General features: G+C 42.5%; 2 protein-coding genes across 2 annotated transcripts in view; one reads left to right on the top strand and one right to left on the bottom strand.

Moving 5' to 3' along the window:
- ext1b (exostosin glycosyltransferase 1b) overlaps positions 1 to 14,401 on the top strand; it is a 177,472-nt gene extending 163,071 nt beyond the window's left edge. Inside the window, exons 10-12 of the mRNA XM_080734699.1 lie at positions 3,301 to 3,461; positions 5,768 to 5,939; positions 9,003 to 14,401. Coding sequence (XP_080590825.1) covers positions 3,301 to 3,461; positions 5,768 to 5,939; positions 9,003 to 9,188 — 519 coding nt within the window. The 3' untranslated portion in view covers positions 9,189 to 14,401. The remainder of the gene's footprint in view (positions 1 to 3,300; positions 3,462 to 5,767; positions 5,940 to 9,002) is intronic.
- A 10,897-nt stretch (positions 14,402 to 25,298) lies between these two features.
- The window catches only part of med30 (mediator complex subunit 30), a 48,639-nt gene continuing 46,864 nt past the window's right edge, over positions 25,299 to 27,073 (bottom strand). The window contains exon 5 of the mRNA XM_080735155.1: positions 25,299 to 26,626. Coding sequence (XP_080591281.1) covers positions 26,531 to 26,626 — 96 coding nt within the window. The 3' untranslated portion in view covers positions 25,299 to 26,530. The remainder of the gene's footprint in view (positions 26,627 to 27,073) is intronic.

Genomic DNA, 27,073 nt, shown 5'->3' with positions numbered 1-27,073 from the left:
GCGTTCCTCACTCACCTCTCCAGTCTCTTGGTTTGGTTTTCATTTCCTGTTCTGTCGTCTGTCGTCTCTCTCTCTGGTCGTCTGCTACTGAAGGGCCCGATGATGTCAGTGTTGGCCCGTCTCCAGGCCTTCGCCAGTCTGTGTGGCACTGCATCAGCAACGCAGATTACCCTCTCTCTCTCTCTCTCTCTCTCTCTCTCTCTCTCTCTCTCTCTCTCTGGCGCTTTCTCTAAATCTGTTCTCTCACTCTTTTTGTGTGTGTGCGCCTCTTGAGACAACACAGTGTTTTAAACTGTCCCCTCTCCCCAATTGCAGGCATGACCGATCATGTTTTTCTCTCTCAATTCTTTCTGTATCATACCTTTTCCTGGTGCACTTAACTCTCTCCACACTCCAAACCTCCGTCCTGCAAAACACCGGGAAACTTTTAACTCATAATGTACTCAAACTTTGCTCTTGTCTCTCTCTCTGTTTCTTCATTCTATTATGCCCGAAAGGCAACAAACACACTGTAGTTCTGGGGAAACTTTATTTTCACTAGATAAACTTTTCTGCTGCCATTGGAAATTGATGGAAATCAGATGCAATTGGAAATTGAAGGAGAAACATTTGAGGAGTGGTGCTAGCCCGAGTATTGGTCGAGCTTCACATGACGGTTAGCTTGCTGCAGAATATAGTCACGTCAGCAACCACACTTGCAATTTCCAATTGCATCTTTCTAGTTCTCTCTTAAGGGGAACACACACTGGACGCGGAGGCGGCGTGCCAAAAGATACGGGCCCGTTATTTTCAACTAACCCACACCGGCGGCGTCAGATGCGCACAGCCGCGGGTCTGCCGCACCGATACGCCGCTGTTCTATTTTCCCAGCATTGCCACGCGGTGAACATGTTCTCCCCACTGGGGGAAATGGATGTGCTGTGTGGCAGCGTGCCGCATCCAGTTGGGGTTACTGCGCGGCACTTCACGTGCGTTTGGTTTTTTAGAATCCTTTTTCTTTACTGATTATATTGTTTTTTAGATTGATATTCATATGCATATGCTATATTGTATGATATTCTGACATGTTATCTTGTTTATTATAGTGATGTATTATCTACTTTTTGAGCGGTGGTAAACCGCTCCATAGAGTGGCTGTGCGTGTGTCTGTAGCCTTTTTCCTCAGCGTTTTGCCATAGCAAAATGTGTGTGTGTAGCATAGCCTGTACATCCTAGACTCAAATCCTAGTCTGAAGACGTTATGCAAGCACGACCACCGTTCACTTCACATTGGGTGTGATTTTTTGTAAGTCGCTTTGGATTAAAAGTGTCTGCTAAATGCCTAAACTGTAAACTGCGTCGATAGCGCAACGTGACGCTGCGCAGCCGCCCGCGTCCAGTGTGTGCTCCCCTTTACTCTCTCCCCACTCACCTTCTCCCTCTGCCTCCCCTCCCACATCTCCTGTTTCCTTCAATTAGCTCTCCTAATCACATTTGTCCACAGCCTCTTGTACAATTTCTATTGGGTGGAGAGGGTTGTGTTTGAGCTGCTGAACTCTAATGCCCTTCAAGGACCCCATTTTCAACCTACAGTATCTTGGTATAATTGCTCCTCATTAAAGCTCATTAGAATATGGTACCATTTTCTTCTGAGTTTGTGTCTCAGAGGAGGGCTCTCGTCGATTCAGAAACCCAGCTACCAGTGACATCATTGATGGGGAATCCAAGCTAATAGGCACTGCAGGCTTTCTCTTCTTCGACAGTTAGCATGCCATAATAGAAGCCATTGTTCTTCTCGCATTAATATACATTTATTTATTATTATATATTATTAGTTTGAAATGTCCAAACCTGCCTACCGATGTCACGGGCAGGTGGGTGCCCTCCTCTGAGACAAGTGAGTAGACAAACATGGTATACATGGTACCAATACTATAATGAGCATTAGCAAATAGCCAGGACCAATTATGAAGATAAGGATGAAGTGGTGGAGAAGTGGGAGGGAATGGGGTGAAGTGGTCCTTTGAGCACCGCTATTCTTGTGGTGAACATTCACATTCAGCAACAAAAAGTGGTTTAGAAATGTGTTGTAGAGGGGAAAGTAGTTAAAGAGAACAGGGGGACTCTTGTCAACTAAGTATATCGTCTCTGGTGGGTGGAAATGTCATGCCCAAAACCCTTACTTTTCAGGATTCAAAAATAAAACAATGATCAAGTAGGGCATTCATTTCTAAAAAAAAAACTCAAATGGTTAGAATATGGAGATGGGAGGTTTCTGCCCGACAGCAATGATATACTGCTTAAGTGGTTAATCTCAAAGAGCAGAGCTAAATAGTAGCAACTAAATAAGAAAATGCAGACGTGTTCTGATGTTCTGGGGGAGAAAAGAGCAGACTGCTGCAGCGTTCACAGCGGGCATTAAAGGACGCGGCATCTTGTTGTGTAGTGCATTGTAGTGCAGAGCGGCTTCTCTTTGCTGGGTCGCTAGCATCTGAGGTCTACTTGATGTTTCCCTCTAATGCGTGATAAGATGTTTCCTCTGTTGCTAGTTCACAGAGGATTTGTTAAGGGTCTTTGGTGCCTTTGTGACTTTCTTTTCTCCCCCATTGTCACGTTGATCTCTTTTTCTCTTTGTGTGTGCGTGCTTGTCTGTGTCCTGACTACACGTACAGTACTGTACATCCCTCACTCAGGGGTGTCACAAGGGGGTGGGGGGGTGGGGGGGGAAGAGGGACTGAGTTACTAGGGCCCGAGGTGGAGGAGGGGCCTTAATTATTTTATACTTTAGCTATTGAAAAATGGCAGATATACAAGCTCACATCGTGGCACAGAGTGCCGCGCTGCAAGCTTATATATCTGCTATTTTTGAAATGTTATGAAAATGTGTGCAAATCTTTGAATATATTTTTAAGCAAACATTTGAAACTCAAAGTTTGCTTCTGGGGGGTCCCTGGAACTACATATTTTGAGATGGGGGTCCGTGGCCAAATACATATCATTTTGGGGGTCCTTCACATGAAAAAGTTTGAGCACCACTGACAAAAAAAAAATCACGATTTTTCAAAAATATCAGATCTACAAGCTCGCAGTGAGCTTGTAGATCTGCTTTTTTTCAATAGTTAAAGCACAAGATAATGCGTAATAAATAATGCGTTCCCAGTCTAGATGGGTTAACCCCCCCCCCCCCCCCCCCTTCCCCCTATGAAGAACATTCATGGGGGATGCCCGCAGTGAATCCTTGTACCCAGGACCCAGAATTTGGTGCGACACCCCTGCCCTCACTCAGTGTGTTCTCTTGTCTCTCTCTCTTTCTCTCTCCAGGTTGACTTTGCCTTCACAGTGTGGCAGAGCTTCCCAGAGCGCATCGTGGGCTACCCGGCCCGCAGCCACTTCTGGGACAGCAACAAGGAGCGCTGGGGGTACACGTCCAAATGGACAAACGACTACTCCATGGTGCTGACTGGAGCTGCCATTTACCACAGGTAAACCACAATGGCCCTCTGTTCTGTTCCATTTCATTGTGTTCTATTTAGGCTGCCTTTTGTTTCTGTGTTCCATTTAGCCCGACCCTGCAGTTTTTTTTTCTTCTCTCTCTCTCTCTTCTTGCCTTGTTCTGTTCCAATTCAATACTATGGGGATCAGAGCTGTGCGTTGTACTTTCCTGTTATTTTCTGATCCGCTCTTCCGACATTCAGTTGTCCCACCTTCTAAATGCGATGCACTTAGTTTCATTGATCTGTAGATCTAGATGTTCACTCATTTTGCTGTTCTGAGCATTGTGGTTTATAAAATGTCAAACGACGTTTTCCCACGACTGCGCTCCATAGTTCCTGGGTTTTAGTTGCATGAAGACCCTGTCAGCTCTCATAAGGGCGTCACTGAGCTGAGATGGGAGCAGTCTATTAAACCAAAGCCAGCCAATCACTTCAGCCAGACGCTCAATCACTTTCAATAAGTCAAGCAATCAATCCATCCAGAAACGGGCGCAATCAGCCAATGGAAAGGGGGTGGAGTCCATATAGTTCTCTCTCTAGCCATTGACTTAAAGGCTGCAATAAGTCTAGCCAGTGGCGAAATTAGACCTTATTCCCCATGGGTTTTCAGATCAAGGGGGCCCTGATCAAAGGGGCCCGGGTCTGTTGTCTTTGCGCGATTTAAGCGCAAACTACAATGATTAATCCACAGATTAGGAAAGTAGGGCCCTGGGACCCCTAATATATTGGAAATTACAAAATATATATAATATACTAGTATGAATTTATGTAGATATGGGCGCATTTCTTTATTTAGGCCTATTAAAAACAAAATAAACATTCGCCACTAGGGGGGGCCCTTGGGTTTTTAAAACCCAAAAACCCTGCCAAATTACGCTTGTGAGTCTAGCTCATAGTTGGTCGCCTTCCGTGACCAGGCAGGCAACCTGGTTGCACCAATATATTACTTCATTTTCAAACTTGCGAGTTGCGATCCATTAACTTTCAACCTACCTGAGATCTGATGCCGGGTTCGCCACACTTTTACGGTTGATCTAATGGAGAGCACTTTAAGGAAGGCGAGTTATTTCCTTGTTTGAGCTATTATGCAATACCTCTTGTCAACCTGTAGTGGTCATGCTCTACCACAGGATTGAAATGTGTCAATCAAGGAGCAGGGAGACCGCTGTAGTTGTGTTAGTTATATTATATTAACTCAACCACACAGACTGGTAGAAATTCACACACAAAAAAAGTTTTAATATATCATCAAAATCAGTTTAACCACTTCAACCCTATAGAGTGTATGCGCAACCATAATGTGAATGGCAAAGTGAGTTTAACGTTGTTTCATGTTGTTTAATGCAATCAGATAGGACTTTTGGATGCATGGATGTATGTAAGTAGTTTTACCACTCAGTAGGCGTTCCCGCATCACTTCCGGGTATGGTGATGATGTCACGCGCATAAAAAAGAGAAACTTTAGAATATTTCTGAAACATTTTAAGCACAAATTATTTTCAGGTGGGGGTCCGCAGCCAAATAATATTAATTTAGGGGTCCTTTACATGAAAAGGTTTGAGATGCACCCTCTCAGGGGGCTGTGGCTGTGGAATCCTCTGAGGAGGATTCTCAGGTGTATCGTTGTTTATTATTAGCCATCTAACCTGAGCCTCCTCTCTCTCTCTCTCTCTCTCTCTCTCTCTCTCTCTCTCTCTCTCCGCCTCCTCTTTCCCTTCCACTCCCTCCCTCCCTCCCTCCTCCCTTCCTTCCTCTCGTTTTCTCTTGCTTTATTCCTTTTCCCTCCCATGTCCCACTCCCTTCCTTCCTTCCTCCTCTCCTCCCCATTCCTCTCTCTCTTTATTCATTTTTTTCCAATTGTAATATCATCATATTATAATTATGTAAAGGTTGTAACATTTTTGACATTTTTGACAAATACTGTAACTAATGACATTTTCTCTATGCTTTGTTTGTTTTAGAGAGTTTTGTAAGCACACAATACAGTTTCGTATCTTTTTTTTTTTTTTGCAAAGCATTATATTAAAAACTACGTTTTATTTTTGTAAATTCTAGTTTTTGTTACTTATTTTGTTGGGTTTTTTTTCCACTGCGGTAACCGGAAATGGATCAGTGCTCGATAGATAAACCATGGGAACCAAAGAGTTCCGTAAAAGGGGTGGGAACCCATCACAGATGGCTGTTTGCTTAACGATTTTGACATAGCAGCTGTACTTCCGCCTAGCGGAGCCGTCCTGAAAAAACGTCTTTGCTTAAACTCCCTAATGAACTCCGCTCCCTCCCCGTGCATGCAGGTATTACCACTTCCTGTACACCAACTTCCTGCCCAGCAGTCTGAAGAGCATGGTGGACCAGCTGGCCAACTGTGAGGACATCCTCATGAACTTCCTGGTCTCTGCTGTCACCAAGCTGCCACCCATCAAGGTCACCCAGAAGAAACAGTACAAGGAGACCATGATGGGACAGGTAGTTACAATTAACCAACATTATGCACTGTAGTTCAGGGGTCTTCAACGTTTCCAGGCCAAGGCCTTAGCTGAGAGAGAGAGATGAAGCAGGGACCCCCACTACATATTGTATACAATAGTCTAATGTGTATGTTTAGACATTTAACCACATCAATACTTAGTCTGACTGCTCTTGTTTCCCTCTACACCAAATCTCTTTGACAAGAATAGCAGATCTCGCGAGGCGTTGTGAGCTTGTAGATCGGCTATTCTTGTAGATTGGTTATTCTTGGCTAATGTTCCACACATAATAGGGTTTAAGTGGTAGAGTAGAAAAAAAGGTTCTTATCACACAAAGATTTGGAGTAACTCTGAGGACCCCCTAGGGGTCCCGGACCCCCTGTTGAAGACCCCTGCTGTAATTGTTAAAGATTACATTTTAAGCGCTTTCAATCTGGCATCCCCGTTTTGGACATGTCATTGTGGGCAAAATATTAAAAACCTTTAAGAAATGTTCCCAAACATTAAAAATAAACCATATAATCTATTCATCATATGACGGGGTTTAGGGCTTAAAGTTATACAATGTAACTTTTTTGAAGCGGTGAAAACCGCTTCCAATGAATGGCTTTGTGTGTATCACGCCCATATATGGTCATTTCAGTCCAGAATGAACAGGCTTTTTCAAAAACAGAATGTCCGTTTAATTACCATATATGGTGATATCAGTCCAGAATGAACAGGGTTTTTCAAAAACACAATGTATGTTACCTTATGTCCATATATGGTCACTCCAGGCCAGAATGAATAGGCTATTATACCAACTGTCATACCGGCTCTCCAAATACATTCAGAATAGAGGTTTTATCTGTCCACCGCTTCACTTCGAACCGAGGTTTGATTTTTTATAAAACAAATCTTAAAATTGTCCTAACTGTTAAATCGCTAAAGTTTTAGAACCCCCACTCTGTTAATTTCAGCTTCTAAAGCCTTCTCTTAATATGTTTTCTATGAGCCGTGAGGGGGGGAGAATTTCGCTGCAAAATGACGTCATCTGCATCATGTGTACACGTTGGCCAATCATATCGCCGATCATAAACACATGGTACACTACCGGCCAATCACAGGCGCATCTTGCTGACTTCTCAGGTAGTGGAGGCAGACGCGGGGTTGTGAGGCCCGGTCCGCGGCGAAAAACGGCCGAAAGACGCGGACGCGACCGCGGTTTGCTATACAGCTCTGACCACTAGTTGAGCAACTTACACAGTATAGCTTTAAGTGGTTTAGTCTTCTGTACAGTAGGTGGCCTCTTCTACCAAGAACAAGCAAAGTTGGTCCAACAATCTACTGTACACTAAATAAAATAACGGTTTGTCGTATTAACCAGGGTATTGGCTTTCCCGAGTGTATTCTGGCTATGTCATAATGGCTTCTAAATTCTATTAAAATAGCTGATCTACAAGCTCACAAGACGTTACAACACGATGCATTGTGTTCTTGTAGATCAGCAATTTTGGGGGCGAAGAGAAATTGGTGTGGAGGGGGGAAAAAAGGATGTGACCAAGTATAGACCCCTGGGGGACTCACTGAAGTATAGGCCTATAGGGATTAAGTGACTAAGAACATCAAGCGTGTAATTGCGCTGTCCCCCGTTTTGTATGCCATCCTCTCTTCCCTGCCTTGCTATCCTTTCCTCCTCTGCTCTACTATCTGAATGTATCAAGAAAATGGTATGAAATCGGAAAAAGACGATCATAGCTTCTTTTTTTTTTTTCATTTTTAATCCTTATTAATTAATCTGTAGCTACTGAATCAGGGTACCACGGTGAAGAAAAACACTCCCAAAATGCAACGGGGTATCACGTGACCGGCACATCCTGTTCCCTCATAAACGTGCAGCATCCGTGTAACCCCTGCTGCACAAAAGTGCATTTATCTTCTAATCGAACCTTTAAATCACGTTCATGTTTAAAACGCGGCCTTCTCTACCGGCCGCTACAAAAGCAATGAGGCCCGCGATTGTTCGTTTTCTGTCCTGAGTGAAAGAAGATACTATCGTGAAAATAAACAGGACATACTCGGATTACATTTACTCGGATTACTTTTTTCCATTGAGCTACCAAAATAGCTAAAATGGCAGGTTGCCACCATGGGCACCTGCCGATTAAATCTCGATTAATCCTGGGCAGCCGATGTGTTAATGTTGCATGCAAAGGTTCTCACCACTTCCATGAAAAGGCACCTGTGTTTGGTGGCCTTCCGATGCAATAGCTCCTTGGCATCGGATAAAAGCCACGAATTAAAGCTCTGAAAACATGGCTGCTCTCATGAATAAAACAGAACAATCGCACACATTAGAGAAATATAATTACACAGGCTGGTAATCTCTCAGTCTTTATAAAGTGGTTGCTCTGTTGAGGTTAATTATCTGAAGGTCTAGTTAAGCTCCGTCAAAAATAGGCTTTGATCAAGCCAATGAATTGTAAGAGATGACATAGTTATGTCAAGCTTGGTTTTCCCATGGCTGTTCCTTTAGACACCGCTACATGCAGCACAAGCTCTGATCCAATCCATGGTGTTTCACAACATGTCAATCTTCATTATCCAGTGGATATGTTGTATCTTAACCTGATTGTTGGTAGTTGCTGTTCTAAACCAGTGGTCCCTATGGGGGTTCCAGGTGGTCTACAGCTAAACGATGGAGAGTTGGTAACCAAATGAACCCTTATAGATCTTTAACTCTTGAGAGCGTAAAATGAAACCACTTGGTTTCATTTTACGCTCTCAAGAGTAAAATTATTGTTAAACTGAACATATGCATTACTGAAGTCTACACAATTAGAGAATCTGGAAGAATTGTTATTTTGAGTAACGTTTTGCCTGTCAACTCTCCTATGGTATCCGACGACAACAAAATATTCGAAAACTTGGGGCTGAGAGGATAAAATCTCATCAAATGGTGGTCCGTGGCTCGAATGCCGAATAAATAATGGACATTATGTGAAAAGGGTTGAAGACCACTGTTCTATATCATATCGGTGATGTATGCTGACGCTTCCTTTCTCCCGTTCTTTCCTGACAGTCGTCGAGAGCGTCCCGATGGGCCGACCCCGACCACTTCGCCCAGCGGCAGACCTGCATGAACAAGTTCGCCAGCTGGTTTGGCGCCATGCCCCTGGTCCACTCCCAGATGAGGCTGGACCCTGTTCTGTTTAAAGACCAGGTCTCCATCCTCCGCAAGAAATACAGGGACATCGAGAGGCTCTGACAGGACTGGCGCCCCCTAGGGGGGGACCCTGTGCCGGGGGAGGCGCGAGAAAGAGACTCGGTTGAGAGCAGAAAAACTCGTAGGACCACGGCAGGACAGATAGGGGGCGCTACAGCTCTGTCTTCCACTCAGCACATTGCCAATGACCACAATGCCGCTGCTGCTGCCAAGAATTGACCGAGGGAAGGGGGGTAAAATGTTTTAACTAAAACAAGGAAAGCAAGCAGATGGTGTCTGGATATGAAACAAACACAACACAACACAAACACACACACACACACAGACAAAGAGATGGTCATATTAACAGATGGACATGCCAAACAGTACCGCGTCCACAACGTGCAAATACGCAGCACACACTACTGACGATGAGAACTCTTGGATAAAATATTTTTTTTTTCTATGGATGCCACAAAAATGAACAAAGGATATCAGAGACCTTCCTACTTTCTAGGCACATGTACAAGACGGTAGAAGAGGGGAGGTATCTGGGAACGCAACCAGCCACACAAAACCCCAACCCTACTGACCTGGGACTGACCTGGGCATTGACTCAATGCAACTCCTCCTCCCCCCACTCCTCCTTCATCCCCTAAACCACCGTCGCCCGCCTCCCAATTCCATATCAGGATCCGTGACTGGACTTAAGCGCTGACTCACTACCAAGCCTTGCTCTACGCCCTGGGAAACCCCATTCTTTTGTCGTTTTATTTATCCATCCGTCTTTTGCCATTGTTGTGGAAACGACCCCCAAACCCTTATCCTCTCACTAGTTTGGGATCAGAAACTCTGCCGTTTGGTATTTCAGTGCGGGGAAAAAGCAAACTGCACTGTCGGCTTTATGATTGTTGTGTGCTGTGCTGGGAAGGGTTTTCTACAGTAAACCATCATTTCCTGATATTGTCAGCCATCAACTCGCAGCCTTGAGCCAGTCTCAAAACATCCTGTCTGTCTGCCTGTCTGTCTGTCTATCTGTGGCCCATTCCCTGATGTGCTGACAGCAGCTTTTATATTTGGTCTGTCTGCTTATCTGTTATCACTAAGAAGAAAAAAAACATATCTGATTTTACATCTCATTTCCGCCCCATAAACTGTGAACAGCGGTTGTGCTTTTTCTTTTTTTTTAAACTTTTATCATCTTTTATTTTCTCCCCCAAACTTTCTACTTTAACATTTTAGTGTGTGTGTGTGTGTGTGTGTGTGTGTGTGTGTGCGTGTGTGCGTGTGCGCGTGCCTGCCTGTGCAGAGGCTTGAAGAGTTGGCTCATCCAACCATAAACTCGTACGTACTTTTCCCTCAGTTTGAATGAACGAAATGAACATTTCTTGAAGAAATGGAGCAGAACGATGCATTCTAAACCAAACTCATTTTGTCCGTTTACTCCCCTCTGCATGGCCTTCAGAGTGCCGCCCCTCGCAGCAGTAAATGGTTCAATTTAAACCATAACGGGTCGTTAGTGGCCGGCGTTATTTCACAAGATTTTTAATTTTCAACGCATCAGTGCCATACTCTAGACTAGAACATTGACATTATGGGCTGCCTTTAAAATCACTTATTGCACATTATTGTACATTGCCAATGTCAGGTTGAGTGACTAGATCCTATCTTGAAGAAATCCCTTGGAATATTCCAGTTTCCAGGGCACCGTGGCTCTTCTCCCCTTCTACGTGACAAGATAGTGTCTTTTTTAGTGACATATCACAAGGCCTCAGATTCATTCAAATGCCAAAACGCTTTCTTCATCATTTTATCGGGGGGAAATACGTTTGGGCATTCGCTTAGATGAAGCTATTTAATTTTGGAGGGCTGCTTTATTCCCAGGGAACAAATATTTGATGAGACTGACTCACGTTATGGGCTGTTCGGTCGTGGAAGCAGTGACCTTTGACCGTAAGTCCATTAGCTAACGCTAACCTTGGCTAGAAAGATGTTCCAAACGCCTTTCCCGCCCCAACTAGCTGTATTCGTTGTAGAGACAGTGGCCATCCTTTGTCCATTACGTATGTCCCTCCACATGATAAGCCACTGCTATATTGGAAAAGGGGTCAAATTGGAAAATGAGCTTGCTGGCTTGTCTCTCAATTGATCCATTTGAAGGGAGCGGCTATTTGAAAAGAAAATGGCCTTACTGCTGTACTGTAATGTAACTGTCATTAGGGCTATATTGCCGCTGTCGAGCAGAAAACCTTGTATCTCCATATTTGAGCCTTTTATGCCATTTCTTAAATGAATGCTCTGCTTCATCATTCTACGTTGTCACGCAAAAGTAGCAAAAATTGCAGATCTGCTGCAACACGGTGTGAGCTTTTTTTTAAGTGAAAGTGTGTTTGTGAGTTTTAGAAATACTGAACAAATAAAACAAGAGCTTGTGACTAAATAATAACTACATTGGAGCCATCGGAACGCAGGTTATTTTTTTCCATTTCCTGAAAAGAGACAGTTTTGGACATACAAGGTTTCCATCCGACAGCGGCGATATGCAGTTTTCATGCCAGACCTCAAGCAGCCCACTCTACCAGACACACCAATGAGAGCTTTTTACTGGCCTTTCTGTCGCAAAGGGTCTGAACTTCTCTGAAGCCTTATGATGTGTTCTTTGTCGTACGACGGTGTTGCATGCTGAAAATAGCCGATCAGCAAGCTCACAACGTGTTGTGATGCAACACATTGTGAGCTTGTAGATCTGCTGTTTGTTTTTTTGTTTTTTAAACAACAATGTTGTACATTGGGAGTAAGGCTTATGAATTATGTCTGAGCCAAAGCAGCGGTGTCCCTCTGCTAACAGCTATGTGTCACCCAACCATTGCCATTAATAATGTGCTCATGTTTTACATTTTATTTTTCATGGTGTTTTGATGTGATGTGAGTGGGTCTGTGTCTGACTGAGGTGTAGGCCTTAACACCGCCTAGGAGCTGGTGACATTACACTATCATTCCTTCTTGTCTTGTCTCATGTGTGTATCATATCCAAACATGTAATTCTACAACGCAAATGCTTTCAGCTTACCTAATGGCATATCACAGAAGACCTGGCAAGCCTCTAACAATGTTATTTTTCCTACTCTGTACATGTTTTGCATATCATGTTTTTATTCACTTTCTTGTAATGTACTTGCACATTGGCCCATGAGTTCGGAGTATGATTTGCTTGCCAGGAGAGATTTATGTTTTTATCTGATGTGGAGTTGCACCAAGGCTTGTATCTCTCAGCAGAAAGCATTCATCTCGGTGATTGTGGAACAAACATATGCGCGTGCTCGCACACACACACACAGACACACACACACGCACACACACACACACACACACACACACACACACACACACACACACACACACACAGTCACATCTGGTCCCCATTAAGTGTTCAGCGGAACATATTGTTTGAATTCATGTCGAACCTTTTATATCTCTGATTGCTTGAATTGTTGTTGATCATCTCGAGAGCAGACCCCCCCAACCCGCCCTTTCCTCCAACCTCTTCCCAGCTTTTATGCGACAATTTCACAATACCAGACATTTCAAATACCCTGGAACTCGCAGCATTGTATATAAGCATATATTTATTTTCACAGGCAAACAAAACCAGACTACAGTATGCAGACTTCAGGGTGACTGAAACCATAAGACTTTTTACAGTGTGTGTTGCTGAGGGAAATTTTATGAGGGGAAAAGGGTGATTTGATTTCGTACAACAGGTACATGTTTTCATTCCTCCACTGACGCCAATATACCTTTTATATTATTATTTCTTTCTTTCTGCCTCGGTGTCTTTCGAAAACATCGCTCATTCTCACGAATTCTGCTTGTATGGGATCGTCTAAGAAATGGATTTCCGGACATATAGCAAAGAAAAACGTTGGTACAGAAAGCAAAGAATAGATGATATAGACCAATGACTCTAGAATTGGAAGGAGCCTGTGTATCATCTTGGCTGATATATGAGGCAAATAGTGAAGTCCAATGAGGACTATCGGTCGCTGCCAACGGAGACGTGAAAAATAATATGCAGCTGCGTCCCCTGAACCAGATGGAAAACATTTTCTCTTCTCTGCTGTAATCTCTTTCCCCATCCACACAATAATGGCTCTGCGACAGTGACAGTAATGTCTTGTTTCCAGTTCAAATGACTTAACTATTGGGGAACTACTTTTATCTTGCAAATGGTAACACTGCACGCCATCCAAAGTTCCAACGCTTACATTAACCACTTGAATCCCCAGCATCCCTACTGTGGGGGAAACCCTTGCAGGAAGATCTACAAGCTCAAAATGCGACGCATTGTGAGCTTGTAGATTTTCAGCGAAGATATTTAATGTTGAGCGAAAACAGAACAGTCACTAGTTTAGAGCCATGAGGTACTCCTGGCAGCCAAGTGGAGGGTTTAAGTGGTTAAATGCAATGGATTCTGTTTTAACCTGGTCTGTGCAGAGAACCTGCGCTATAGTCCTGCTGTTACAGCTGGACATTTGATGAAAGGAAACATGCAAATTTGCTAATTTAAACCATAAAGCCTGATTTATTGCTATTTTCAGTGTGAGACACTAGGGCACAGCTAGCTATAAATCAGGCATAATCCTATGCTTAACACAGCTGTCAGAAGGTTTTGTCACAATGTGCCAGCCGTTTGTTTTAATGGCAGTGGCAGTGTGTGCAGGATGCTGTACTTGTCTGTCCTTAATTTGTGCCTTTTTTTTGTCAGCGTTTGAGTTCTCCATACACTATCACTGTCTGCCATATACAGACATAGATATTAAATTCAGCAGCAGCACCACCTTTGGGGTTTGAAGCTGAATTTATATTCCAACGGTGCTGCTTGCCAGAAATAACAGATTTTCAAGTTTACGAGGCTTCGCAGTCAGCTTGAGAATCTGTTATTTTTCGGCACACCGCTGTACTAATGAATATAAATGAAGCTTTACCCGCCCATGTCCTCATACACTGGATGTATCCCAGATTCCATCCTGTTTTAACCCCGCCCCCCCATCAGTATTTTGGACACTGTTGCTAAGACGACGATGCATGACCACTTCCTGTTTTTGGGATTATTTATCCGTGACTGACTATCACGTAAACCAATCAGCAGGTTGTTCTGTTGAGAGAGGACTTTTTTTTATTTGCTCAGTCAAGCCCGGCTGTCCTGATGCCTTCTCCTCCCCCCTACCTTGTAATTAACAGAAGACTTTTATAGAGGTCACAAATGAAATAGAGAAATGCCAATTTTGTAAGAATGATTTATAAAAAAGGAATAAACTCATATTTGATGATAACAGTGTGTCCTCTTGTTTCTTCTTCCCTGGGTACCACCATATTCACACTGTGGCCATCGCAACGCAAGGCGTTGGGAGCATGTAGATCTGCTATTTTCACAATTTCTGCCTCTAATATTTGACAATTTGGCTAATGTTTAATTTGTCATTTTAGAGGTATTAAAAAGTCCTTAAAATGTCACTTTAGAAATGTGCAAATACTCTATACATTTGAAACTTTATGTTGGTTTGTTTACTGTTGAGTGAGAAAACAATGTTGCACATTAAGTTAATAATCTGGGGACCCCCCAGAATAATTTGGGGACCCCGACCCACAGGTTGAGAACCACTGTGCTGGAGAGTCATTTCACCACACATGTGATCAAACATGCTTGGCCGCGCCCAAATTGAATACATCTGATTGTAAACGAGCATTTGCATTGCGTTTATTTTGCTCACGGCACAGTGGGTCTGCTACATGAACACAGAATCTACCTTGGCTCCCCACCTGACACTGACAGAAAGAGAACACATTCCATTTGTACACTAAATAATAATAATAGTCCTTCAATGCACAGGATGATGTATAACAACCACATCAGTATGGGCACTGGAGAGGGAGGGGGGATATTAGTCACTACTCAAATCATTGATTTTTTCTTCTCTCGTTTTTTCCCCCCTGTGCTGAAAGCATCTTCACTGCTTCTCCAGGCTGCCTCTGTCCTTCTAGATCTCCCAAAGGATAATAGCCTCATAACACATCTTGGATATGCTCTGAATTATTAAACACATTGCTATCAGAGACTGATACTCTTATGCAAATCCTTGACCTCATAGCAGTGCTGTGCTTGTGGTGTGTGTGTGTGTGTGTGTGTGTGTGTGTGTGTGTGTGTGTGTGTGTGTGTGTATATATATATATATATATATATATATATATATATATATATATATTTAACTAGAAAAGAGAGCTCCACTTGAACATGTGGCCCGAGGGTACTTTTTTTAGATTTGATTTGACACATTAGCGTATTATGCAGGGGTGGGCAACTTTGATGATGGTGAGGGCCACTATATTTCCACCTTCCCTCCAGAGGGCCACATTTGTCATTCTAGTATTGCATACAATAGAAGCAAAAATAGCAGATCTACAAGCTCAAAACGCATCGCGCTGCGATGCGTTTTGAGCTTGTAGATCGGCTATTTTTGCTTCTTTTGAATTGGAATCCTGAATAATGTTTTGTTATTTCTTAATTGGAATCCTGAAATGTAACATTTTGATTTAATTTAAACGCATTTAGTAAAATACAAATACATTGGACATAAAAAAAAAATACATTTTAATACTACTATACTAGTCATTAAGCTACTAATATAGACTGACGGAATTAAAGCAGGTCATGTTTGGAATTGTAACAGCTGAAATCAATAATATATCAGTATTCCGGTATTAACCTGCGGGCCGCATTAAGTGAAGGTGGGGGCCGCATGTGGCCCCCGGGCCGCCAGTTGCCCATGTATGGTATTATGCATGGGGCGGCGGAGGGCTGTGCCTGGAGGAGAAGAGTGTGTGAGACATTTCAACAGGTTTCTGAGAGAGAATGGATGTGGCCTGTCAGCACTGTGATGACCAATACATGTGCAGACTCTTAAATGATAGTGGATTTTAGATTTGTGTTTTTAGGTTATTGGACTTTTAGATAGGCAAAAGCATTTTTTTGATTTGACGTTTTATATTGTAATCAGCAACATAATTCAGTGTTTTTAATGGCACCAACAGCTGTGATCATGCTGAAAGTGAATAAACATAATAAAGGAACTGTGAGGACAGAATACTCCTCCTTGAGGATTTCAAATGAGCTCCAACAAGCATGTGGTTAAAGATATGTTGTTTTAATGTGATGCCTATTAAGCTTGCAATAATAATAAGCCAACAAGGCCTTTCTACACCCCAGTCAGAATGATTGATCTATCGTATTAGGATTCAAAGAGACAAGATATGATAGGAGAACTTATTTTTTTATGAAACAATGATGTCCTTTGTGTAAGACAAACATGGAAATAAATAGCTAAAATAAACATATAAACACTTAACTAAATCAGTGAAAACAAAGACTGTTTACCCATGAATTGCACTTATTACTTCATCGTTCTTCATAGTTCTTCCCACAGAGCCTGTCCTTCGATTGGCTTTGTTTGCTGCTAAATGGCAGATTGTTCCATAATGAAATTAAAATTCATTTGTTTTACTATGGTCTCCACCTACGTACAGCATGCTGTGGGTGGTGCATTTAGCATGGATCTAATAATGTTGTTCTGAATATGCAAATGTTTTGTAACCTAAATTAGTTGGTGTGCTGAAGCTCTCTGGCTGGCTGCCGTCCATGCATCATTCAAGACATCTAAACCAGGGGTCTTCAACGTTTTCAGGCCAAGGACCCCTTAGTTGATAGAGAGATGAAGCAGGGACCCCCACAACATTTTCATAGATTCCAGTTTGATCATTTGACAGCACAATGATCAGTGTATTTTGGATTCATATCAATTTGTTTTGTAATATTTAACCACTTGAACCGTCATATGCTACTTAATAAACTTTCAGACCTTTCACTATATCTTGTCTGCACCTTTTCCCCTCTACACCAAACCTCTTTGCCGAAAATAGCCGATCTACAAGCTCACAACGCCTCTCAACTCGAGGCGTTGTGAGCTTGTAGATCTGCTATTTTTGGCTAAAATTCTCCAAAATATGGACGCTAGGGTTCAAGTGCATAAAAAGAGAAAGATTAAGGTTCCTATCACACAAAGATTTGGCGGCCCCCCTGTAGTAACTCTGAGGACCCCCTAGGGGTCCCGGACCCCCTGTTGAAGACCCCTGATCTAAGGTGAACATGGCTGAAAGGTGGAATGAGGAGGTGAAGGATGCTTGCGTCCTCCAGGCCAGATGAGATCCTCGGTGCAGCCAGCTGGTCCTTGGTGAGAGTGAGATCCAGTTTCATAAGAACAAGGGTCAAACATTTAGGACAGCCCAGTCAAGGATGACTATCACAGTAGCAGGAAGGTTTGTTTTTGGATCATGTAGACCACTGTTTCCCAAACAATAAGTCACGACCCATTTGTGGGTCGTTTTTAATTATTATTTCAAAACATTTTCAAAAAACATTCCCAAAAGATTTTCATGAATAAAAAAAGTAAAAAAAAAAAGAAAAATCTAAGAAACCCCATACATTTGAAAACAAATGTCTAGTGAAAATAGCTATAAGCTTGTACTGTAGATCTGCTGTTTTCGTTAGTTTGGGTCCCGGGCAAACGTCTTATTTCTCTTTTGGGTCACGAGCTAAAAAGTTTGGGAACCACTGATGGAGACCAGGCTTGCCAACACTCCTGGATTTGGCAGGAGTCTCCTGGATTTTGACCCCATCTCCTGCCATGCTCCTGGATTGGCCTTTCTCCTGAATTCCTCCTGGATTTGGTATCAAACTCCCAAAATTAACCAGAACACAGGAAATGACAGATCCCCGTTGTGGCGTTCCGCGCGCCCCCAAAAAAAGAAATCTCCTGAATTCTGTAGTCCAATTCCAATGTTGGCAACCCTGCCATGAAGTTTGAGAACCATGATATAGCAACATACGTTTTTCAGAAAACTGAGGATATAGAAGACATTTGTAGAATCAGCCTCAGATTTTAATGGGTTAAAACAATAAGTCATGTGACCTATTTCCATTAATTGTGGTCCTTGGTCTGAGACAAACAAAAACATTGCTTCCTGTGGTTGAGAAATAATGATGTCACTATATCCATCACCATGAGTTTAGGGGACATTGCTACTAATTATTATCTTTGAAGATTACATTTTGACTTGAATGTTTTTGTCATCCACTCATCTCTCAACTTTCTATTGGCTGATGGTCATTAAGGACAACCTGACAGAACATACTGTCGGGGCTGGGACTTGAACTTCCGACATCTCTTTGCAAGGCATTTACTCTATCCATTGAGCTGTGGTGACCCTGCTCCAAACTGAAGTTCTTAAGCTTTTGTCAACAAAAAGCTAATCAATACAAATTTGGCCACAGACCCCATCTGAAAACATGTGGTGCCAGGATAAAAGAAAGATTTGTATTTAAAAGATAAAAAATGTCAGAGACAAATAGTCAAGCTGTGGAATCAAACCTGTGATCTCCTGCTCCCTAGGTATGCTCTCTAACACTTGAGCCACTGCTTTTTCTTTGTTCCAAATTACAAATAAATAATGATACAAAACCCAGAGGATTGTTTCCATTCCATTCAAACATCTGGACAACAAACGGTAGACAATTATGTTGTTAAAAGTTTTTTTTCTTCTTTTGTATCGTTATTGGTTGTTTATCTAATCAAAAGGAAAACTGATTTTAAACAGGGACTAAGTAGCTCACTGAGTTAGGTCATTGACTTTGTGGTCAGGAGGTAAGGGGTTCAAACCTCACCCAATTCTTGACTTTGAAGCCTGATTTCCAGAAGAACAACTTCAAAAGCACTTTTATGTAGATTATCTCATTTTGAAGTTTAGAATTTTTTTTTTGTGGATTGCTTTTGTTTTGTTTTTATCATGTATACAATCTCTTTGCACTAAAGCACTTTGATCTGCATTCATTTCCTTGTCATGAAAGGTGCTATAAAAATAAAGTTTATTGTTGTTATTATTATTATTATGTAACATTGAAAGATTGTGAGATCTAGTTCTCTCTAAAATCAAGGCGAAACACACCTGAAAAAAGTGACTCCCACCAAGGCGAAACACCCGCAGGAAAAAAAAAACTCATGCAAATGAGGTCCAAGTCAGCCTAGAATCTCTCGATTACAGACAGAAGTGGCCTTCTAGAGGTCTGACTTGGACCTCATTTGCATGAGTTTTTTTTTCCTCCGGGTGTTTCGCCTTGATGGGACTCACTTTTCTCCGGGTGTTTCGTCTTGATGGGACTCACTTTTCTCCGGGTGTTTCGTCTTGATGGGACTCACTTTTCTCCGGGTGTTTCGTCTTGAAGGAACTCACTTTTTTCCAGGTGTTCCGCCTTGATTTTGGGACTCACTTTTTGGGGATTTTTTGGTATTTTGGGACTAACTTCTCTGGGTGTTTCGCCTTGATGGGACTCACTTTTCTCTGGGTGTTTCGTCTTGATGGGACTCACCTTTTTCCAGGTGTTTCGCCTTGATTTTGGGACTTACTTTTTGCGGGATTTTGGGACTCACTTTTCTCCGGTTGTTTCGTCTTGATGGGACTCACTTTTTTCCAGGTGTTTCGCCTTGATTTTGTGACTCACTTTTTTGGGGGATAGTTTTGAGACATACTTTTTTGGGTCGGTGGGGGTGCACGGAACTCCACAACGAGGTTCTGGGGTTCCCCCCAAAACTTCTTAACAGAAATATAATATTTCCCTGTGTTCTGTAAACATTTTTTTACATGTTTGATACTTTTATCAGGCTTGCTTTAGCGTGGGTACAATTTCAGCCTTAAAATGCCAAATGGACATGGTGTACAGATTTGATGCAAAGTAAGACATCTTGACTTCTCATCTTTAAGTCATTACTTAAGTGAATATCTGTATGATCTTGCATGCATTGCCCACACACCCAAAGCAGACCCCGCCTCGACCATGGCCAGATTTGAACAAACCTAATAAAGGTATTCTACTTCATACCTCATTACTAGTCCGCTGCGCCAGCACAGAGAGGACATCTCACAATGCTTTCTGAACTGGTTTTGAAGTTAATATTCTGCTGGAAATCAATCTTTAAAGTAAGATCTTCAGTGGGGCTTGAACCCACAGCCTCTGTATCATTAGCTCAATATCCTAACTTATTAAGCTACTTGCTGCTTGAAACATGATTGTCTTTTTTCTTATTAGACGAACAACAAAGAAATTGTGGGTGTCAAACTCCCAAACTTCACCAGAACACTGTAAATTACATCCACCATGTTAATTTCTTTCTGGAAGAAAGACTCATCTTTCTTACTAACTCATTTTTAGTTTTGAACCCAGAACCTTCGGTTTATTAAACCCCTGACCCTATTACTTGTACCACACTGGTATGGAAGTTGCAAGTGAGAACTAAATAATTGACCTTATAGAATTTAGATGGAGTGGAAATGTGAAAATATACCTAATGTCATTCTTGAACCCTGTTACTCCAGGCTTTATGCTTATTAAGAACTGAACCCCTGACCTTATTGCTTGTACCGCGCTGGCAAGGAAGATGCAAGTGAGAACTAAATACTTAACCTTGTAGAATTTAGATGGAGTGGAAATGTGAAAACATAACTAATGTCAGTCTTGAACCCCAGGCCTTATGCTTATTAAGCGCTGACATAGCTCTGACGTGGCCGGGAGGGCGAACAGACTGGTATCCAGTGAAACGTTGCATGCACTCCCTAAAGGCCAGACCTCTGTCCTGCATTTTTCACATCAGCCTTTTATATCACCCCAGGACCTTTGCTAAACAAGAGGCAATGGAAGACATGCCAACCTTTTCACGTTGCCCAATGGCCTGTTATAACACCACCAGCAGGTTGATTTTTTGCAAAACATTTTTTTTTTTTTAAATGCCTCAGATCATGAACGCTGCGTCCGATTGTTGTGGAAGGCTGAGGAAGAAATGGCACCCTTTTCACATTGGTCTATTATAGCACCACCAGGAGGCCTCAATAACTTACCTGACCTGGCGGAGACCTGTGCTCTGAGGAGCACTTTTTCTAGTTATCCCGCACTTTGCTGGGAACCGCTGAAATGCCTTTACTGTTACAGAGAACAACTGATGATGGGGCGGCCATAACTGAATGGTTAGAGTGCCCGCCTGGGAAGCAATAAGTCCCAGGTTCGACCCCAGGCCTCAGCAATGTGTCAGAGTGTCCCTGAGCAAGACACTTACTTAAGTCCAAATCCTCCCTGAGGTGCAGACCTTGTAGCACCCACTTCAGACTGCTCCTGTTCATTAGGATGGTTTGAATGCAGATACATTTGAATTGGGTTGGGTTGAATTGCATATACCAGTGTTTCTCAAATGTCAAGGTCTCCCCTTAACTCTGACAGTGTACAAATGGAACCAAATGAACCCTGGCGGGTTCCATTTGTACACTGTCAGAGTTACAGACTTGTATGGGTCAATTTAGATCCCCCAAAGGAACCCACAGAGTCCCTGGAATCCACTTTGAGAACCGCTGGCATATACATTTCACTCTATATGCAAATATAATACAGTGACAAATATGTGGACTGATTATATAGAGATATTATAATATCTATCACTATTATAACACTACGATTTTCAGGCCAAGGAGGATGCAAAGAGAACGTAATACTTGACCGAACTTTTAGAGCTGGACAGTGACATTGTTCTTTAGGAGCATTGAACTGTGAACTTTTGGATTATAAACCCTACACTTACCTCTTGAACCAGGCTGGTGTGGAAGGTGCAACATAATATTAAACCCACCTTTTAGAATTTAGATCAACAGTGAAAATGTGAATACCTCGCTTAGTGAATTATTTTTGCTTAATTCTCTTTTTATTTCTTGTCAAAAGACACAGACAAAGACAGAGGCACTGTCTCTCCACATATAAACAGACACAGGAAAGAGAACACAAAACAGACCCCAAAATACTGTATCACAGCAAGATTTATAGATCAGCAGAAGTTAACACATTGTCATGACGGTTAAGATTCGAGTGGGTGTGGTATATAGTATACAGTATCTTGTTGGCTTTACATTAAATAACAAGGGACACACACAAACAAACAACAAAGATTCTATCACAATTTGTATAGTATATCTTTCTTATTAAAGTTTTACAAACTTATACAAAAACTCTTGTTTATGATATTATTTTTTCCTTTCTAAAATTATGAAATCTGTATGTAACAAATATCTTAGGATACAGTGATTAAATATAGAATATATCAATGTCAATGTCTGCACACTCAAACTCTAGGGTAGTACCTGCTAGCGCACACAAACATAACACATACAGTGAAATTCATCACCAAAAAGCTATTCAGTATGCCCTTAGATGTCTTTCTCTGCACAGTCTAATTATTTCGAAAATAGCTCACAATTAATCGCACCGCAGTGTGTTGTAGCTTGTAAAATGTAATCTTAACACATTGGCCGCCATTTTAACATTGACTGTATGGCTCTCCTGCCATTTTGTTTAATAAAAAAATTTATATATTTTTTTTATATTGACATTTTTCCTAAATTCTGTGTTTTTTCGACCATGTCTTACAGTACCTGAAAAGAAAGAAGACAACCTCTAGTCTCACCAAAAAATAAAAAAATAAAATAAAAAGCTTTTTTTTCTATAGTTGCAGCCATCTCAAAATAGCCATTTTTGACCAAAATCCAGCTCTAATTGATAAAACTGGAGATATTGACCTTTTTGTGATCGATCGCTTTTCAAGTGGATAATTCAGTTGATATTTGTATTTATGGCGTCAGGCACTTATCAGATAAGTTTACTAGTGTAATAAGTGTAATTGTGTAATAGGGCAATAACTGGAATAGTGTAATAGGGCTGTAATAGGTCACCTCTTGCCCTTAGGGCGTCATACTGACTTCACACAAATAGAAATAAGCTTTTTACCTTTTATTCACATTCAAGTGTTTTATTTTGCACAGATCACATTTTGACACACACACACACACACACACACACACACACACACACACACACACACACACACACACACACACACACACACTTATAACTTTATATAAGGCAAAGCCTATGTGTATAACTGTAAATATGTTCCCCATATTCAACTGTTTTATTTATTTGTGGCACTTGCTTTGGCGATGTAAACGTAGCCTATGTTTTCTCATGCCAATAACGTTCCTTTGAATTGAATCGCTCTCATGCTCTGTTGATGTGCGCAAACTGCTGGCTGGCCTCAGTGGCAGTGGCGTCAGTTCAGAAAAAGGTAAGGTATGGCAACATGACTAGACACCAGTCATGTTGCCATACCTTAGCAACAGGCACGATGAAAAGTACATTTTTATTATTTCCCCCTGTAGCCAAGGTATGGCAGCTGCATACCCCTGCCATACCCAATTGACGCCCCTGCTCAGTGGCCTCGTAGAGAACTGATAGGAATCAAGTTACTCTGCTTGTTGCTGATCCGGCCTGGGTCTATACCGGATGCGGAAACGTTTCTTGCATGCATGTGAGTGTTACATAACCGGATACAGTAGGCGGGCTTTAGAACGGAACAGACTGCAGCGATCACACACGGCCAGTGGTGATATTTCTCCAGGCGCGTTTCCTTCCTTCAGGCTGCAAGCACTTGCGCCGTTGCGCGGCGCGCCTCAAACACGCGCACATGCGCGATTGCGCGTGCACGCACGCTGCAGCATCAGCCAAGTGAGGAGGAAGAAAAGTAGTTTAGGCTTGGATGTAAACAACAACAGTAAACTTACTGACAATGACGATCGCCGTGTTTGCATTTCTTCCTCGTTGGATTCCACTCGTCGCGACGCGTTGTAGATCTGCTATTTTCACTCCTTTTTTTTGTTACACCGCTGGGAGTTTGGACGCGACCCTTTCCTGAGAACTGGAATATAATACACCTAGAACTCCTCCTCCCATCAGGCTCCATGGATGCGAGGCGTTGTGTGCTTGCAGATCTGCTATTTTCACCAGTTTTGTTACATACCGATGGAAGTTATATGGACGCGACACGTTGCTTTTCTTCAGACAATGGTCGCCTGATTGAGGACTCCGCCGGGGGGGGGGGGATATTTTCTCCTCTCCACTCCCGTAGCAGGGCTTGAAGATCGGTTGGTGGTCGACTGGACCGGCCGACGGCGCTGCATCTTGTCCAGTAGGTGATTGTGTTGTTTGTAACCTCGCCTCACCAGGCTTTCTATACGTGTGTTTGTAGTGGGCTGAGGATCTGTTCCAACTGGGTGTCGGTGCTGGGCCCTGGGTACAAGGATTCACTGCGGGCCCCCCATGAATTTTCTACATAGGGGGATTTAAAAAATAGATATATACAAGCTCACAGCATGGCACCGAGTGTCGCGCTGCAAGCTTGTAGATCTGCTATTTTTCAATAGCAAAAGTATAAAATAATGAAGCCCCTTCCACCTTGGGCCCTAGTAACTCAGACTCGTCCCACTTTTCCCTTGTGACGCTCCTGCTGATCTGATCTTCTGATCTTCGTTGTTGTCTGGCTGCCTGGGACATAATATTTTGTTGTCGAGACTTTGGGGGTTATGATGAAGCTGTGTGTTGTTGGCCAATGAGGCAGGTCATGGCTTTCCAAGTGAACATTTTACTGGATTTTGTTTGATTTGTGCAAAATGGTCTCAGATCCAGCTGCTCCGTTGTCGCTTCTGCCAGCCCCTTCACCAGGCATGTACACACATAGACATCAAAGGGGGCTTGAGCCCCTGCCCCTGAGGGCTGCATTCAATAGAATTGTCCACCAAAAGGCCCCTTTAGAAATGTCAGCCCCTGCCTCTCTAAATATTCTCTGCACATCCCTGCCCCACATCCCTTTACATGCGTGTGGCCAGTGTGCCGCTGATTGCACTCTGCGGGCTGCGCTCTGCCACGCTAAATGCATTCACTGTGGTTTATTGGGAGTTTTATTCATTTCTATTGAGATTTATACGTTATTACACTCTTGTTTTCAAACACACTTACTGTGATGAGTGATATCTTTGGTTCGTTATATGACTGAAAGCTCAAACTTTTTCACGGGCTGCAGAATAATGTAATTAAACATTACATTATATAAAAGCAAATTCTCGGGACTATCGGGCCTGGCGGGGAGCGACATTGGAATTTTCTCGTGACTATCGGGGGAGGCGGCCAATGAGTTAATAGAGATTTATTAAAAGACTTAAAAATGTATTTTTTTCACCTATAATGACATGCCCAAAAATGTGACGCCTAGGGCCATTTAGATCTGGAACGCATTCGTGTCACTATAGATTTTAACCACTATAGATTTTAACCGCTCAGTGCTGCGCTGCGAGCTTGTAGATCTGCTACTTTTGAAAAATCTTGAAGATTTTTGCATATGTTGCATTTTTCTTTCTTTTTTTAAAGCGAACATTTGTAACTCAAATCTTTCTTTCTCAGGGTCCCTGGAACAAAATATTTTGAGAGGGGGGTACGTGGTCAAATACATGTAATTCTAGGGGTCCTTGACATTAAAAACGTTGAACGTCATCAGTGGTGATAAAGAAAGATAAAAACAATTAGGATTTAGAATACTTTTTTAGGTATTTTTCAGGTTAAAATGAACACTCAGAGATCCTACTGTTGTTGTTGTTTTGGGGGGCTTTTCTGCCTTTATTGATAGTACAACTGAGATTTGACAGGAAACGGGGAAAGAGTCTGTGGGAGTGACACACGGCAAGGATCCTCCGGATTCGAACACACAAGACTCGCGGTCAAACTGCGTCAGAGGCTAAGTATGGTACGTGCCTCAAGATGCTACGTTAGCGCTGAGAGTTTTAGTGCTTAATTGCCCCCTTGCTTTCTCAACCCATTTCTTTGCCCCGGTCTGGTTCCTCTCTGTCATCTCTATCGTTGCCACACCATCTTCAGAGAGGTGGTGATTGTATTGTCAAAGCCTGCATTTCTACTGTAGCACCCACTCACATCTCCAGTTAATAACCATGACTTACAGTCCATTGTGCATGTGCGTGCGTGCACAGATATAAAAAGCTAGATGCCTCATTCGCCTCTACAGTTCATTGGACCACCAGTCAAGTGACTACTGGCAAATCACAGCGCGTCTTTTCCGGGACTTATTCAAGGACTACAATTCAATTCAACAGAGCCAGTTCCGATGTTGCGCGGCTCAGCTGTACTTACAGGCTGCGTACCTAAAGACCCGCCCCCACCTGCCTCTGATTGGCCTAGCAACTTCCGTATGTGTGACGCACGTGGAAGCGATGCACACGGATTCCCTTGGTCCCTCGATGCATATGCCCCAGAGCCGAAGGAGGCGTCTACCTTTCTATGTCTATGCGTGCGTGTTGTGTGCGTGCATATGTGTGTGTGTGTGTGCGTGTGTATGTGTGTGTGCGTGTGCACCCTGCATATTTCAGGTTCTGACAGCCAGCATGGAGTTGACCTCCCAGATGAGGTTGCGGAGCTGGTCCATTATCTGCTTCAACTGCTGGTTCTTCTGTTTCAGCTTCTGCAAGAGAACATTGACAATGAGAATGAATTAATAACCAGTATCATCCAGTCAGCGTATATAATAGCAGTGGTTCTCAACCTTTTCAGGCCGCAACCCCCAAAATAATCATATTTTAACTGGGGACCCGCCACACCCTGACGAGCACTAAGAGTTGACATATTACATTTTGTATAACATGGTTCTATTGTGAAAATAGCCGATCTTGCGAGGCGTTGTGAGCATGTAGATCGTCTATTTTCACAATTTCTGCCTCTAATTTGGCCAATGTTGGCTAATTTGTCATTTTAGAGGTATTAAAAAGTTCTTAAATTGTCACTTTAAAAATGTGTAGATAGTATACCCACTATACACTCAAATGTTACGTTGGTTTGTTTACTGTTGAGTGAGAAAACAATGTTACACATTAAGTTAATCATCTGGGGACCTCCCAAAATAATTTGGGGA

This window comes from Nannobrachium achirus, assembly GCF_963921795.1.
Source record: "Nannobrachium achirus genome assembly, chromosome: 10".
Taxonomy (NCBI): Eukaryota; Metazoa; Chordata; class Actinopteri; order Myctophiformes; family Myctophidae; genus Nannobrachium; species Nannobrachium achirus.
This window is presented reverse-complemented; position numbering and strand designations above follow the sequence as displayed.